The 18,204-nt window shown below is 40.0% G+C and overlaps 1 protein-coding gene across 2 annotated transcripts in view; it reads right to left on the bottom strand.

The window, feature by feature from the left end:
- Window positions 1–18,204, bottom strand: part of WDR44 (WD repeat domain 44) — a 95,017-nt gene that overhangs the window by 18,006 nt on the left and 58,807 nt on the right. For both annotated transcript variants that reach the window (XM_084870360.1, XM_084870361.1), the window contains 4 exons: window positions 15,744–15,850; window positions 15,038–15,189; window positions 11,278–11,416; window positions 10,054–10,118 (listed from right to left, as the gene is read on the bottom strand). In XM_084870360.1, coding sequence (XP_084726486.1) covers window positions 10,054–10,118; window positions 11,278–11,416; window positions 15,038–15,189; window positions 15,744–15,850 — 463 coding nt within the window. The remainder of the gene's footprint in view (window positions 1–10,053; window positions 10,119–11,277; window positions 11,417–15,037; window positions 15,190–15,743; window positions 15,851–18,204) is intronic.

Genomic DNA, 18,204 nt, shown 5'->3' on the forward strand with positions numbered 1-18,204 from the left:
GCAGGTAAGCTTAAATATTTTTTAGAAATACAGAAGAATGAAGTATCAAATAAAAATGACTGAAAACTCTACCACCTAGAGATAACTGCAAGTAATAATTTAGTGAGTTTCCCTTAAGCTTTTTAATATATATTCATAGATATTTTGGCCAAAATTGGGATAATATTGTATCAAATTTTTCATTGTTTTTTTTCCTTTTCATTTTACATTTTAATTAGAATATATTTAATGTCACTACATAGTCTTTGAAAACAATTTAAGGATAGAATAATATTCTACTTGTGGGCTATCACATAGATTTTATTTTCCAAGTGTTAAAAATTTAGCTTGTTCATATTTTAGCTATTGTGAGAACACTAAGATGAAAATCTTTTTATTTACATCTTTGCACATATTTGATTCTTTTAAAAAATATTTTTATTGATTTCAGAGAGGAAGGGGGAGGGAGAGAGAGATAGAAACATCAATGATGAGAGAGAATCATCAATCAGCTGCCTCCTGTATGCCCCACACTGGAGATCAAGCCTGCATCTCAAGCATGTGCCCTGACTGAGAATCAAACCATTACTTCCTGGTTCATAGGTTGATGCTCAACTACTGAGCCAAGCCAGATGGGCTGATTATTTCTTTATAAAAAATTTTTAAAGGTAGAATTATTAAAGATAGAATTACTAAATGAAATATATTTTATCTAATCTATATATCTCTCTAAATAGGTATCTATATCGAGGAAGATATTTCTATCTCTACATAAGTATATATTTAGGTATGTAAATGTTTGTAATAGACATTTCAAACTTACATAGAGTAGAGAGAGAATATAGTAAAAAGTATAATGAACCCCAAACATCTATGACTTACTTTAACAATCATCAACATTTTGTTTTTATCAATCTTCCCAACTTTATGTATTTGTTTACTTTTGCTAGAACATCTAAAGCAAGAGCTGAATACCATTTACCTGAATACAATAAATACTCTATAAGTATCTCTAACTAATAAGCTCTCTTCCTACCTAATAAAAGAGCAATATGCAAATTAACCATCACTCTGCTCAAGCCACGCCCACCAGCCAATCAGAGCGAGTATGCAAATAAACCCAACCAAGATGGCTACCGGCCACAGAGAGCAGTTGAGAGGCTTGGGTTTCCCAAGCAATAGAGGAAGCCAAGCTTTCCACACACCCTGGCTGGCTTAGGCCTCCAATCCAGGCTACAAAGTTTCAATTATAGAAGATACATAAAACCAAACAGAAATGGCGGCAGCCACAGAGCGAGAGGGGGCTTCGCTCTGCTCCAGGCCACAAAGTTTCAATTGTAGAAGGTAAATAAACTCCAGATACCAGGGTCTCCGCTTGGGTCACTGGGGGGCGTGGCCGGCCTGCAAACCACCACAGGGCCCTCGCTCAGGCCACCCCACACCTCAAGGGAACCCCCACCCTAATCTGGGACACACTTTAGGGCAAACCAGCTGGCCCCCACCCATGCCTCTATCCTATCTAATAAAAGAGTAATATGCAGATTAACCATCACTCCAACACAAAATATGGCTGCCCCCATGTGGTCAAAGATCCTGCCCCCATGTGGACACAAGATGGCCACCACAAGATGGCCAGCAGGGAAGGGCAGTTGGGAGGGACCAGGTCTGCAAGGGAGGGCAGTTGGAGGTGATCAACCCTGCAGGGGAGGGCAGTTAGGGGTGGCCAGGCTGGCAGAGGAGGGAAGTTGGGGGAAAACGGGCTGGCAGAGGAGCAGTTAGACATCAATCAGGTTGGCATGGGAGTGTTTAGGGGGTGATCAGGCTGGCAGGCAGAAGTGGTTAGAGGCAATCAGGAAGGCAGGCAGGTGAGCAGTTGGGAGCCAGCAGTCCTGGATTGTGAGAGGGATGTCTCACTGGGATCGGGTCTAAACGGACAGTTTAACATCCCTCGAGGGGCTCCAGATTGGAAAGTGTGCAGGCTGGGCTGAGGGACACCCCCTCACCCTGTGCACAAATTTTGTGCACCAGGCCTCTAGTTTATACATAACTACAATGCTATTATTGCACCTAAAAATACAATTTGTATCATCTAATATATTATCTATATTCAAATATACTGATTATCTAAAAATATCATTTTAAAGTTGGTCTCCTATGAAAACTTGTAAGCCTTTTGATATTCATTAGCGCCTACTAGATACTATGTTAGTTGTTGAGATACCAAAATAAATGACATTTATCTTATAACCTATTCTCAGTATTTAAAATATAGAATGAACCTTTTAACATATCAGATTATGTCATTTTCTGTTGAAAATCTCTCCATTAGCTTCCATCATTCTCAACACAATAGCAAAGTCCTTGCAATGGCCTGATGCTATGACTGCCCCATCCACATCTCTGAGACTTTATTTTCTATGACTCTTCCCCTCACTCATAGACTCAATACTATCTCTGAATATACCAGAACTCCTGCCTTATAGGAGTTTCATTTGCTGTTCACTCTACCTGGAATGCTCTTCTCCAATAGAAAGCCATATAATCACCCCTTCACCTCCTTCAAATTTTGCTCAAATGACAACCTCTTGGTGAAACTTTGCTTGTCCACCTTCTTTACTCCCGTCTTCTCTACTTTATCTGCTTTAGTTTCTCCATGAAATTTATCATCTTCCAATATGTTATAAAATTTGCTTACTTCTCTATCTGCCACCACTAGAATTTAAACTTCATATAAACAGCTATTTGTGTCACTTTTGTTCACTACTATATCCCTAATTCTGAGAGTAGTGATTAATAGATAGTATACATTCAATAAATATTTGTGGACTAAATGAAGACACAGTGTCAGACCTTAAAATGCCAATTAGTGCACCAGAATGGTTAAAAGCATACTAGTAAGCTCTACAGACTGATCAGAGGTGGGTTCTAATTCCGAAGCTATATCTATCAACTGTGTGAAATTGGTGAGTTACTTAAAATCTCCTCACCCTTCTTTTCTTCATCTACGAAACAGAGTTCTTAATATTATCTCACAACAGTATCAGGACTGTTGTGAGGTTACAAAAGATAAGACATAAAACGCACTTAGCAAAGTACATGGCACATAGTAAAGACACATAAAACGTTAGCTGTTGTTATGTAAATTGATATAGTATTATAAGTACCTTTACCAGAAATATGGGCAAAATATAATGGGAACAATGAGGGAGCATATGAGTAAATATGCATTAAGTGAAAAAAGGAACATTTCAGCAAGGAGACCTGAGTGTAAAATGAATTTACCAGGCAACGGGTAACAGTATGTGTAAATACATGGAATCCACAAAGGGTCTGACATTTTTGTTGGGGCAACAATGAACTGAGTAGCTTAGAACATAAGGTTTGTGAGAGGGAAGGATGGAAAATAACAATGAGAGCTGAGGTCAGGCTGATCTCTGAAAGGCTGAGTCAAGCTAAGTAATTTGGCCTTGATTCTAGACAGGAAAAAAAGAGCCAAAAAGAGTGTTCAAACAGGAGAGTAACGTGGTCAGATTTGTTTTACAGGAAAGTAATTTTGTTGGCATTGTGGATGAAAGACTGGAATATGGGAAAAAGTTCTAATGGTCCAGGTAAGAGATAAAGCCTGGATTATAGCTGAGGAAATGAAAGGAATGGCCAGATTCCAAAGACATTTCTGAGATCAAGTGGGTAGGATGTTGTAAATGAGCATACACTGAAGGGGGAGGAGAGACTAAAAAGTGATCACAGAGTATAACTCAGGAGCTGATCTGGGTATTAAACAATGAACTGGCATCAAGTACACTGTTAAAGGAGTGGTTTTCTTGGGAAAATGATATGTACTGAATTCTGATTTGGACATACTGTTAATGTCTGTCTTCCCCTGTGTATAAATACTGAGTGACCAGATTATTATGATCACTGAATGCATAATAATCTGACCACTCAGTGTATATCCTATATAATAAAAGGCTAATATACAAATTGTCCCCTCAACCAGGAGTTCTCAACACAATAGCAAAGTCCTTGCAATGGCCTGCATGCTATGATTGCCCCATCCACATCTCTGTGACTTCATTTTCTATGACTCTTCCCCTCACTCATAGACTCCATGTTCCCTCCCCCAGGCCAGGCTGGCCTGACCCCACCCATGCACGAATTCATGCACCAGGCCACACACACACACATTCACACACACACACACACACACACACACACACACACAGAGGGGCCAGATTATTATGTGTTCAGAGATCATAATAATCTGGCCACTCAGTGTAGGTCTTTGGCATGGACTGTCCACTGCATCTCTATATTTTCAGTGCCTAATACATTGTCGACTAAACCAATGCATGTGTTAAATAAAATGCTGCATATGTAGAATTTCACAAAAATTATCTCTCATCCCTTTAAAGCTAACTCCATTCTTCAAGTTTTTTATTCTATTGATCTTGAAGGGGATCAGAATATGTCACCCCTCAAAATAACCCTCTTTGCATAAGAATTACTTTGAGCATAAAGCAACAAGAAAGTCTCTACTCTCCCCTTTTCTACCTGAAAGCAGAGCATAAAATTTCCTTTATGAAGGTGTCGTGTTCTCACCTCTCATTTACCAGGAAGGGTAGAATGAATCTTATCTCTGGAAATAGCCTGAGTCTTCATAAACAGGACTTTACTAAATAACTCTTATCTTCCATTGGTTTCCTCTAATATATTAACCTCCCATAATTTACCACCCCTAAAAGCCTAAACCCCCCTTTTCTTTGTCTATTCCTTTTAAAAATAAAAATTTTTGCCCTTTTAAAAATGAATGATATGTAAGCCATTGGGTTTAACTGTTTTGGGGGGATCTGTCCTATTTTTCTATGAAAGCTAATATATGCATACTATTTATCCTGTTAATCTGTCCTTTGTGAGGATATTTTGTAGATCTCAGCTGCAGAACCTAAAAGGGTAGAGGATTTTTTCCCCTTCCCTACTACCTACTTTAAAAAATTCTAAGCAGAAGTTAAATGCTGTAACACCCACACTGATGTTCCACTCGTCAAACCCATCAAACATAGATTTACCCAAGAAAAGCATTAATTATAGATAAACAGCATGCTTAGCACTACTATTGTCAAGAAGAATTTTTAAGTCACTAGCACAATGGAGCAAATTTTGCATGTTACTCTTCTGCCTTACTGATTTACTTTTGGAGATCAACTAAAATAGAGTGCCCTAGCCAGTTTGGCTCAGTGGATAGAGCAGCGGCCTGACGACCAAAGGGTCCTGGGTTTGATTCTGGTCAAGGACACATACCTTGGTTGCAGGATCCTTCCCAGCCTGGGCCCTGATCATGGCTTGTGCAGGAGGCAACCAATCGATGTGTTTCTCTCACATTGATGTTTCTCTCTGTCTTTCTTATCTCTTCTACTCTCCTTAAAAACCAATTTAAAAAATCCTTGGGTGAGGAGTAACATAAAACAACAACAACAACAAAACAAAACAGAGAGCATAACAGCCAGAATCTTAGCCTTGACATGACCAATGAGGAGGTGAGTGCTTTTGCATGTGTCACTGTCACTGTTGGCTTAATTGTACAATAGGTATTTTCAGGTATTCTATTTTACAGGGATTCTAAGAAGACAAGAGTGAGAATGTAGTTCAAAAGAGATATAACATATCACTATCACAAGAAAAGAGGAAAAAGAACACACACATCAAGAAAATAAACTCAATTGTGCTTACTGTGCCTCACTGCAGCTAGCATTAGGTCAAAGATAACAAGTGATACCAAACTCCAAAGGTATATGAACTAGTATAGGGGCTTTGTAAAACTGTCCCAGTAGAACGACAGAAGTGAAGAAGCCCCAAACAATCTTTTCCTGAAAACAACAGACAGAAATGATACTCAACTATGCCAGGAAAAAATACCTTAGTACTCCAGAGGGTCATTATATTTTGTATTAAAGAACTACTATGCTCCTCATTTAAAAGGCCTTATGTTTAACCAAAGTTGTGAGTTACATAAAACTGGGGGGGGGGAGGGGCCTGGATGGAAGAAGTTAAAAAGCTGTAAGTAGGATTTTTGAAATAAGCATAACACAAGATGGTACAAATAGTCCCTGTTTTTTAATAGTAACTAATGACTGGAAACTTTATTGTGAATTAAACTAATAAAAGCAAACCCTTTTCCCTAAAGCAAAAGTTAAAAATTTCTCTATTACATTAGTCAGTGAAGGTTTTCTAGAGGAAGTAAAGTTTGGAATAGAAAGAAAAAAGATTGCAGGCATTCAAATAAGGGGAATAGGAATAAAGGCACAGAAGCAGGAATTCAGTACTGATACAGGCCTACCACAGGTAGGCATGGAGTTAGGGTCCAAGGACACTAAGATCTGTGAAGTACAGTCCTTTGCCTTAACTCAGCCCAGAGTCTAGCCAGTGACACAAATTTCTAAGAAAGACATGATGATATCAATGTCAAAGTACTTATGATGTACTATTAGAACACAAATGAGAAATGATTCTGCCTGTTTGATTCAGGGAAAACAAAAAGAGGTAATATATTTTAGCTGAATATTGAAGGATGAGTAGGGGTTTGCCCTATGACTAAAGGGGACAGGAAGGGCATTCCCGGCAAATCAAACAGCATGGACAAAGATGTAAAAGTGAGTGGTTAAGGGACAGACTTAGATCCAGCAAGGCAAATAGGATACATAGGCACTAGGGAATTACAACTGAGTTAAAAAGGTAAGATGAGGCAAAATCAGGAAGGACCTTACTCTGTAGGTTACAAGGAGCCATCAGAAGATTTTACAACACACAAAGCATAGTTAGATCTGTATTTTGAAAAAAACAAAAAACTCGTGGCAGTGTAGAAAATGAATTGGGTAGAGACCAGAGGCTATAGCAAACATTTAAATGAGTATCATTAGTGTCAAAGGCCTAAATGATGTGGATGGCAATGGGAGATGAGAGGACAGATTCCATGGGCATATGTAGATGGAGGGAGAGTGGATGGGAATTTGTAGCTACTTTGATATGTGGGTATATAGAGTGTTTCTGACCGATTTAAAAAGATAAGTTATGAATGTTGATGCCATTAAAGAAAGTTCAAAAGAGAGAAGCATAGTTGTCTGTAGATAATCTCTCTCTATAAAAGGCTAATATGCAAAGTGCCCCCTCATCAATTTGACTGGGAGTTCGACAGCTCACTATGACATGCGCTGATCACCAGGGGGTGGCATGGAATGAAGGAAGGCTCCAGCTGGCAGCTGGCAGCCGGGGAAGGAAGGCCCTGGCTGGCAGCTGGTAGATCCCGATTGGCCCTGGTTGCCAGCCAGGCCTAGGAACCCTACCCATGTGTGAATTTTATGCACCAGGCCTCTAGTTAAAATATATTGGCGAATGACCATTAACATCTATCCAGTTACATAAGCCTGACACCTAGGAATCATCCCAGGCTACTCACTTACTAGGTAGTCGTCACCACATCCTAGAGATACCACTTCTTTCACATCTCTTGAATTCAGCTCATTTTTATGGTTTCTAGGTTCACTGCTATCACAATCTATCATAACTGAAGTACCCATTTCTCTCCTGGGTTAATAGGCTCTTAAGTGGCATTCCTGTCTCTATATTGCAGCCCCCATCTAATCTATCCTTTATAGTGCTACCACAATTTTCTTTCTAAAACAAAAATCTGAACATTTTAATTAAATTCCTAATTGAAACCCCTCGAAATGTCTTTCTCCCCCAGTAGCTTGCAGGATACAATTAAAATGTCTTGGTTTAACATAAAAGGCCATTTAAAATTCCAATCATGCCTACTTCTCCTACAACTCTCAACATGTACCCTTTGCTTCTGCCACATGGAATTTATTGAAGTACTTTTAACATGCGATGCTGTTTCAGCCTCTATGACTTTGCACTTGCTATCTGCTCTGAAATCTTCCTTCCTTCCTTCCTTCCTTCCTTCCTTCCTTCCTTCCTTCCTTCCTTCCTTCCTTCCTTCCTTCCCTCCCTCCCTCCCTCCCTCTCTCCCTCCCTCCCTCCTTCCTTCACTCATATAGTTAACACCTAGTTCAAACATCAAAGCCTCCAGAAAGTTTGTCTTGACACCGATTCACGGGCTGAACTCTTATACTTGTGTGGCACCTTCTATAGCATGTTACCATTCAATACTGTAACTGTAGATATATCTATTTCACTGATCAGCAAGGTCCCTGAAGCCACTGAATAAGTCTCATTTGATTTTGCAGAATCTTCTCCCCCCACCCCCGTTTGTTAATTCTCACCCAAGGTTATTTTTTCATTGACTTCTAAAAAGAGTGTGAGGGAGGGGGAGAGACAGAGATAGAGAAACACTGATGGGAGAGACACATTGATTGGTTGCCTCCCAGCATGTGCCTGACCAGGGCTGGGGATTGAGCCTGCAACCCAGTTATGTGCCCTTGACTGGAATCAAACCTGGGACTCTTCAGTCCACAGGCTGACGTTCTATCCACTGAGCCAAACCCACTGGGGTGATTTTTCAGAATCTACACTGAATGGCCAGATTATGATGATCTCTGAACACATAAAAATCTGGCCACTCAGTGTATATCCTATATAATAAAAGGCTAATATGCAAACTGTCCCCTTGACCAGGAGTTTGACCAGCAGGCCAACTGCCCACGTCCCCTCCCCCTGGTCAGGTTGGCCGGACCCATCCATGCATGAATTCATGCACTGGGCCTCTAACACACACACACACACACACACATACTGAGTGGCCAGATTATTACGCTTTCAGAGATCATAATAATCTGGCCACTCAGTGTATTAGTGGTGTCTGGCACAGGGACCAAGCACCCAGAAAACATTTGTTGAGGGAGTTGTTTTAGACCTATTAATTGATGTGCTTGAAGAATATATGTGTGTGTGTGTGTATGTGTGTGTATTGTTATGTGAAAAGTGTGGCATGCACAATAAGATCTAATTCTTTTTTCTGTTGTTGTTAATCCTTACCTGAGAATACTTTTCTATTCATTTTTAGAGAGAGCAGAAGGGAGGGGGAGAGACAGAGAGAGACAAACATTGATGTGAAAGAGATACATTGCCTCCCCCATGCACTCCAATCAGGGCTGGGGACTAAGCATGCAACCAAGGTATGTGCCCTTGATTGGAATGGAACCCAGGACCCTTAAGTCTGTAGGCTGACACTCTATCCAGTGAGCCAAAATGCTAGGGCAAGATCTAATTCTTGTTTTAAAAACATAAAGCTATTGAAAGAAAATTAGAATTGTAGACAGTGAGTAAATAAATCAATTGAGAATAGCCAAGGACAGATTCCTGAGAAACAGCAACATTTAAGGGGTTGAAGATAAAGAGTCAGAAGGGATATAGGAAAAGAACAGAAAGGAAAAACAGAAAGGAGATAATAGAAAGGAAAAACAGAACCACTGAAAGCTGAGAACTGTATGTTTAAAGTAGGAAAAAAAAATTCACGTCAAATACTACAGAACCAGTGAAACCCCAGGACAATATTGTTGAGCAGGTGAACATTTAAGTTCTCTTTGTTTATATTACACTTGCCTAGATCAATACACAAGAAGCACAGGGGACAGCTTAGAATAATACTTTGTGTTTTAGGTTTAAAATTGGTTATATTTAATCTTCCAACTGAGACCAAATAAAAATCTTTTAGATATTTGAAACTAACTAAAACTATGATAAAGCATTTGTTAAACCAAGAAGATGGAAAAATTAATTACCTCTTATTCAAGTATCCATTATTATTTCTTAAAACATCTAACATGTTTTAGAGGGGATGGGATTTTGTTTTATTCAAGTTTACATTAGTAGTTTGGTAGCTTGAGTTAATATTCACTGTTTGACAATCTTTGAACATTACACTTTATCATTTACCAATTCTAATAGAAGAAACTCTTCTAACATATCTTAATTTTAATTAAGTAGTGTCATGAAATTATAATTTCTGATAAATAAGGTACTTAAAAAACAAAAAAGTTGAAAGAAAACAATAAGGTACTTTATGGGAAACAAATCAAATATTAGTATTTAACAATAGTAACTATAAAATAACAAGCATACCCCTGTATCTGTATCAGATTTTGATGAATTTAGACTTTCCTGAGAAGGTGATGGGGATACACGTCCTGAAAAACAACATAATTGTAAAATGGCATGTACATATACACATGCATGAGTACACATACACACAAACAATCAGAAATAATGACACAGGAACACCTAGTTAAAAGTCATAGAATGTAACATTCTAGAAAACTACATGCGAAGCATTAACTCTTTGGGCACCAAAATATTTTTTTTGATTATCTTTACATAAAATCTTTATTAAATAGTTCTCCAATTTAATAATGTACTGTTAAATTCTCATTATTCATAGTGAATACATTCTTGTCAATCATAACAAGCAATAAGATGAACAATTAAGGGGGAGAAAGGGTCTAGGTTGGGGTACATTTGAAGGGCCACTGAAAATAGTCATTTTGTTCCAGACAGGGCAATAAAAGAAATAAATAGTAAACATTATTTACTATATTGTCAACTCATTATCATCTTCAATTATGTAATATAACATAAATGCATAATTGAGATAATAGAAAGGAGAGCATATATACAGGGCTCCTAAAATATACAGGGCCTTGCTTCCCAGTTTAGTGGATCTTCCTAGATTTCTATGTTCTTCAAATTGCTGTTTCCACTATATTCTCCTTTCTCCGTTTTCCAGCTTTGGGATGGGAAAGTGGTGTAGGGAGGGAGGGGTTTGCGGGGAAAATTTATTGCAGTTAAATAATTTTAAGAAAAGAATCCCCAAAACTCAAAGTTCCTATTTACATCAACTTCACATACTTTTCCTGATAATTTACTATGATACATAAATATTGTAATCCATTTTACTTTTTTCAAATACCCTTTGATGAAATGAAAAATCACATTTACTTTCTATATGTTTCTTTAATCATTATTTACTGGTTGTATATATTATTCTAATTCTTCTAGATAAATCAGAATTTCACTTTAACATTGGATAAAAATGAAGATTGCCAAGGGAAACCAAATGACTTTGTTCTCATTTGATTTCCCTTGGAAAGTCAAAAGCTTCATGGTAGCTTTTTTTCACTGAATTTAGAAGTTTGTTTTTCCTATAGACTTCTGTTTTACTTTTAGGTTTGTGGCTGAGAGTAGTGGTCGCTGCAAATGATTGCCAGAAAAAAAGGAATTATTATGCCTAAAATGTGAAAATGCCAGGTGTCTTTGGATTTTTTAAAGCCCACAAAAAGTGAAAAATACCTTCAGTATTGTATTTCATTCGCATATTGTTGAAATAGTCAAAAGCATTTTTTAAAGCCCATATTCTCACTACATTATCTTGTCCAGCTGAGGCAAGTAATCGGCCACAGTGAGAGAATTTCATGGTCCAAACAGCTCCCTATAAAAACAATGGAAGGTTCAAAGTTATTTTAAAAATTGAAACATTAAAAAATCATGCCAAATTATATATAATACTCACATTACTAATACCACTTAAAGCCAAGAGTACAATGGTGCTACAAAACCACAAAGAGCGACTTTTCTAAGAAAGGCAAGATAATATAGTTGTAGTTTGCCATAAAGTAAACTAACAATTTCAAAATCCCAAACCATGTCCATATATTAATGGAAATGGGAGTTTTGAGGTGGCTGGAAATCTTCAATGTAAACCATGAATCTTAGTTTTGTATCTGTTTCTAGCTGACCATACGGAGGAATAGGTTAGGAGGGGGCAGGGCCTTCAGCAAAGCGCTAACAACTAACTAGGGCTGAGGGAAGAATATGCCCACCTTAGCAATGACCGTCATTTTATTGGGCATTTGAAGAAATGTTGGAATTGTGTGGTTTCCTCCTGCTTTTCTCCCGATAAATAAGGTTTTACAGTATATGGCTAGAATTCCCTAATAGATAGTGAAAACAGTGGGGAAGTGTGTGTGTGTGTGTGTGTGTGTGTGTGTTGGGGGAGGGTTAAAGAATGTAAGCCCTTAAATTGGAAAGGCTAAAACATACTACAACAAATACTGTTATATCTACTATTACAACAAACATCTATGCAGATTAAAAGATTATTCAAGTTAGAGGCAACAGCTCATTTACTGGAATAGAATTCATTTCCACAAAATTCAAGTATGTTAAGAAATTTGTTACTTGGAGCTTATGCCTATGAGTTTTTAATTAAAACTATTGATATAAATAATGAGTCAATACAGAAGGAAATTCATTCAATGCCTTAAGGAAGTTTCTATAATCAACTCAAATATTTTATATCTAGATTATAAACACCAAAGTTTAAATTCTAATCTGACTGCCTTCTGATATATGTTTGTGGTTGCTTCCTTCCAGTTAGGCCAAACTTTATATTATTATATTATATAATAATCTCTAGATCTAAATAGATCTGGAGATTATTATGCTAAGTAAAATGAGCCAATTGGTGAAAGACAAATATATGATCTCACTTATACATGGAATCTAATGAACCAAATAAACTGATCAACAAAACAGAAACAGATGCATGGATACATGGAATAGATTGATAGTTGTCAGAGGGGAGGGGAGAGGGATCCTTGATAAAAGAAGGTGAAGGGATTAGTCAAAGAACATAAATGTATAACCCATTGATGCAGACAACACTGTGGTGATAGTCAGAGGGAAGGGGGCAAAGTGTGTGTGGGGGGGAGAATGGTAATGAAGTAAAAAATCTAAATAGGTAAATGCATTCCCTGATCAAGGACCCACACAGTATCATTTACCTAGTTTTGAGGTCCTTACTTCCTTCTCTATATTCCTAGCATTTTCAGAGGCAATATAATTTGTGTACTTTATATCTACTTTGGTACATTTTAACTATGATAGAGAACTTGTACCACCAACTCTCTCCGGGTTTTAGCTGTCACACTACAAAATATATTGAGATTTAGAAAAAGTTGTGTAAATTATCTATATATATAAATAAAAGGCTAAGTGACCATCGCATCTGAAACAACCAAAGAGGCAACCAAACAGGCTGTGTTGGGTGACCAGGCCAGCAGGGGGGTTAGTGAGGGATGTCCAAATGACTGAGCAGCAGGCTGCATAGGGCAACCAAGCCAATAGGGGGGTTAGTGAAGAGCGACCAAATGATCAAACAGTAGGCTGTGTGGGGCGACCAGGCCCACGGGGAGGGGGGAGAGGGGGAGGGCAGTTGGGGGTGACCAAGTCAGCAGGTGGGGCAGTGAGGGGTGACCAAATGACTGAGCAGCAGGCTGTGTGGGGTGTCCAGGCCAACAGGGGGTTAGCTGGGGACAACCAGATTGGCGGCAGTGAGGGGCAACCAGACCTGGGGGGAAGTTGGGGGTGACCAGGCCGGCAGGGGGGGGGGCACTAAGGGCGACCAGGTTGGTAGCAGGGGCAGTTGTGGGTGACTATGCCAGAAGAAGGGTATTTGGGAGTGACCAGGCCAGCAGGGGGAGGGGCAGTTAGGGGCGATCAGGCAAGCAGGTCAACTGAGCAGTTAGGAGCCAATGGTCATGGATTGTGAAAGAGATGTCCGACTGCCAGTTTAGGTTCAATCCACAGGAATCCCCCAAGGGGTCCAGGATTGGGGAGGGTGTAGGCTGGGCTGAGGCCACCCCCCCTCTCCCTGTGCACCAGGCCTTTGGTATAAAATTTAATGGGGAACATTTTAAATATTTTTCAAAGTGATAGACTATCTTCTAATTTAACTGTTTTAAGGTTTGGTACTTTTATATATAGCTTTCTTAATAATATAGGACTAGTGTTTATTTAATTCAACTAGAAGCCTGGTGCACAAAATTTGTGCATGAGGGTTGTCCCTCAGCCCAGCCTGTACTCTCTCCAATCTGGGACATCCCTCTCAAAATGAAGGACTGCTGGCTCCCAACTGCTTGCCTGCCTGCCTTTCTGATTGCCCCTAACCGCTTCTGCCTGCTAGCCTGATTACCCCCTAACCAATCCCATGCCAGCCTGATTGATGTCTAACTGCTCCCCTGCCAGCCAGTTTGCCCCCAACTTCCCTCCTCTGCCAGCCTGGTCACTCCTAACTGCCCTCCCCTGCAGGCTTGATGGCTTTCAACTGCCCTCCCTTGCAGGCCTGTTCCCTCACAACTGCCCTCCCATGCAGGCCTGGTCCCTCATAACTGCCCTCCCTTACTTGCCTGATCACCCACAACTGCCCTCCCTTGCAGGCCTGGTCCCTCCCAACTGACCTTCCCTGCTGGCCATCTTGTGGTGGCCATCTTGTGTCCACATGGGGGAAGGATCTTTGGCCACATAGGGGGAGCCATCTTGTCTGTTGGAGTGATGGTCAATTTGCATATTACTCTTTTATTAGATAGGATAGAGGCCTGGTGCACAGGTGGGGGCCAGCTGGTTGGCCCTGAAGGGTGTCCTGGATCAGAGTTGGGGTTCCCTTGGGGCATAGGGTGGCCTGAGCGAGGGGCCTGGGGTCATTTGCAGGCTGGCCACGCCCCCCAGCTACCCAAGCGGAGGCCCTGGTATCTGGGATATATTTACTTTCTACAACTGAAACTTTGTAGCCTGGAATGGAGCCAAGCCTCCTGCTTGCTCTGTGGTGGCAGCCTTTTCTTTTTGGATTTGTTTACCTTCTATATTTGAAACTTGGTAGCCTTGAGTGGAGAGTTAGGCCAGCAAGGGCAGGTGGAAAGCTTGGCTTTCTCCGTTGACGGGGAAACGCCTCCCTCCTTCTCTCTGTGGCTGTAGCCATCTTGGTTGGGTTTATTTGCATACTTGCTTTGATTGGCTGGTGGGTGTGGCTTATGGGCATGGCATGTGGTGTGGCGTGATGGTTAATTTGCATATCACTCTTTTATTAGGTAGGATAATGTACTTCTTGAAAAATAATTGAGAGATAGACTCTGTATTAAATTGTATTAATATCAATTCAGTCTTCTTGAGTAAAAATAGGAAAATTGAATACATAAGAATAGATCTGCTATTTAAAAGCTAAAGTATTTCCATGAAAACAGAATCAATAATGAAAAATAAAAAAGTTGCTTACCATATGTTCACCACTAAGATCTTGTACTACTTTTATTTGATCAAAATCATAAGGTCCTTTGAAACCATGTGCTGCTTTGAATTTGACTGGTCTTGTGTATGGCATTCCTTCATCATCACTTGATGAAGGATCATCTTGATCAGTATGAAACACTAAATAGAAAAGCAACAGAAACCATCACTAGCTATGTAGATATAACTATTATTATATTTCATATCATTGCTTACCAATAAAAGTCATTAAATGGAGAAGCAAAATCTGTCTATTACTAAATAGCATATTGCCTAATGGTATACATGGAGTCTAGTGCCAGATTGCCTGGGTCTAAATCCAACTCTGTAACTTATTATCTGTGTGACCTTAGGCAAGGTACACAACTTTTCTGTGCTTCAGTATTCTCATATATAAAATGGGGATACTAGTGGTACGTACTTCAAAGGGTTTTGATGAGGGTTAAATGTGCTAATACAGGTGAAAGTGCTTAGAACAGTGTCTGGCACAGAATAAGTGTTTATTATATAAAAAAAAACAGAATAAGTGTTTATTATATAAAAAAAATTAGTACAATTATGAGAAGGGCATAGGAAGTTAAGATCTGCACAAAATTAGAAAATTTACATAAATTTGAAATGTTTATAAAAACTAAATATCCTTACATAGCAAATTTACATCTGATTCTTAAAATGTTCTATTATACTTCACTTACCTTCATCTCTTACACTTTTAACTTTATTTACAGCACGTTCACCATATTCTTCAGCAAGGTGCTTTGCTCTCTTCACTGATTTTCCTAGGAACTTCTTTAGTTGAGTCCTTAACAAACAAATAAACAAACAAAATTATTTATTAATTCAGCCAATTATAAAAGTTCAATAGCTGTGACAAGTAAAGCATAATATTTTGAAGAAGCTCTATTTTTTTTTTTTACATAAATAGGTCTTTGAGTTCCTAAATCCCTTGTTACAATACTGTGGAGGACAGGTTCAAGCCTTGGACTAATGAGAGGGCACATGCAAGTCCCAGCTTGGAGGGCAGAACCCTCACAGCACAATTATAGCCAACAGCTATAGTTGTAAGATTGAACCTATGGTTCAAACATGTGGCTCAATGTGCCTGAGTGATGTGGGCTTGATAGAGTTCAGATGCATGTAATCGAGTAGGATCAAAACTCATGAGAATGTTGTAAACATATTGACCATGCCCTTCCTTTGCCTTGTGGCATCTGGCTATAAAATAAAAACACGGCTTATAGTCTGTGATGCTGTCACTAGCTCTCCATCAGAGAGGCTCTCCACCAGAGAGGACAGTGTCCCACCGAGACCCAGCTTTTGTTCTCTTGTCTGTCTTGTCTCAATCCTTCACTGCCCCCACTCAGGTTCACCCCTTGCTGTGCTGGCGCAGCACAGAATACAGGGTGGGGCAAAAGTAGGTTTAAACTTGTGCTTATGGAAAATAATATAATAATAAATAATAATACAAGCATAAACTTTGTGTTTCCTGTACTCACAAGTGCAAAACTACTTTTGGCCCACCCTGTTTATTCAAGTCAATATAGCTACAAAAGAAATATGGGCACTTCCCCCCAATATACAATACTAGAGGCATGAGCATGAAATTCATACACGGGGGGAGGGGCGGGGGGGGGAATTCTCAGCCTGGCCTGCAATGACACCAGCATCCTGCACCCCAGCCAGCCTCTGGCCAGAAGCCCACCCTCCCGCCTGTCCTCCCTCCCTCTGCAGGCTGGGGTGCAAGGGACACTGTGGCTCGTGGCAAGGGCGACACTGTCCCAGTGTCTTGTGCCCTGCCTGGCCTCTGGCCAGAGGCCTGCCCGCCCTCTCTCCCTCCCTCTGTGGGCTGGGGTGCACAGGATGCTGGGGCTTGTCACCAGGGTGAGGCCACCAGCATCCAGCACCCAAGCTGCTATGGGCGCCACCAATTTTGTGATGGAGTGATGGTTAATTTGCATATTACCATTTTATTAGATAGAATTGTGTACTCTAGAGCAGGGTGGGGGGACTTATTTTCTGCCAAGGACCATTTGGATATTTATAAAATCATTCAAGGGCCATACAAAATTATCAACTTAAAAATTGGCCTGCTATATTTGATCAAACATTTAATTAACTCACCCTTAATGCCTCAGCATTTGTGGGCCTTGTATGGACCTTGCACTGGGGTTCCCCACTCCTGCTCTAAAGCATAGGTCTTCAATGGTGAATTATAATAAGTTGGTGAATATGGGGGTGTTCAAAGCACAGACACCTGTTCCCCATCTCCAGATAATCTTATTTGGAGGGTACAGGATGATACCATAAATATGCAGTGAGAATTGCTCTGAGAAGACTGCCTTTGATAGCCATCCTGAAAAACACACTTTACCAGAAAAAGAAACTAAAGATGTATTTAATTACAAAATAGAATGCTTTGGTAGCTTAAGATGGCCTCTTGTCTCTTCTCTTTCAGTTTGGGTATTTGCATACAATCCAGTTAGACAGAGCTTTCCCAGTAAGGTATTCCCAAACAGTGTAATGTAAATATGCATTTCAAGCTTCCATAAATAGGACTTACTTATTTTTTAATTATCTACATCTCAAATTTCATATATCCTATATAATAAAGAGGAAATATGCTAATTGACCATGATGCCCTCACAAGATGGCGGCGTCCACAGCCAATAAAGAGGGAATATGTTAATTGACTGTCATGCCCTCACAAGGGGCACACACACAGCCATAAGATGGCGGCATCCAGTAACCTCATCTCTGCCTCATCCAGCTGGAGTCTCTCAGTCCCCTCAGCCCCATCTCACCCAGTCCCCGCAGCATCCAGCCTAATCCAGCCTCAGTCTCCTAGTCCCCTTAGCCCTGCAGGGGAAGGTAGTTGGGGGAAGATCGGCCAGCAAGGGAGGGTAATTGGGGATAATCAGGCTGCCAGGGGAGCAGTTAGGGGGCTATCAGGCTGGCAGGCAGGTGAGTGGTTAGGAGCCAGCAGTCCCAGATTGTGAGGGATGTCTGAATGCCAGTTTAGGAGAGGGTGCAGGCTATGCTGAGGGACACCCCTCCCCCATGCATGAATTTAATGCCCCGGGCCTCTAGTTAAGATTATACAAAAACAACAAAGTAAAGCATATATTTACAAACAAAGCACAATTTATAAATTTGAGG

This window comes from Pipistrellus hanaki (assembly GCF_964339955.1).
Source record: "Pipistrellus hanaki genome assembly, chromosome: X".
NCBI lineage: Eukaryota > Metazoa > Chordata > Mammalia > Chiroptera > Vespertilionidae > Pipistrellus > Pipistrellus hanaki.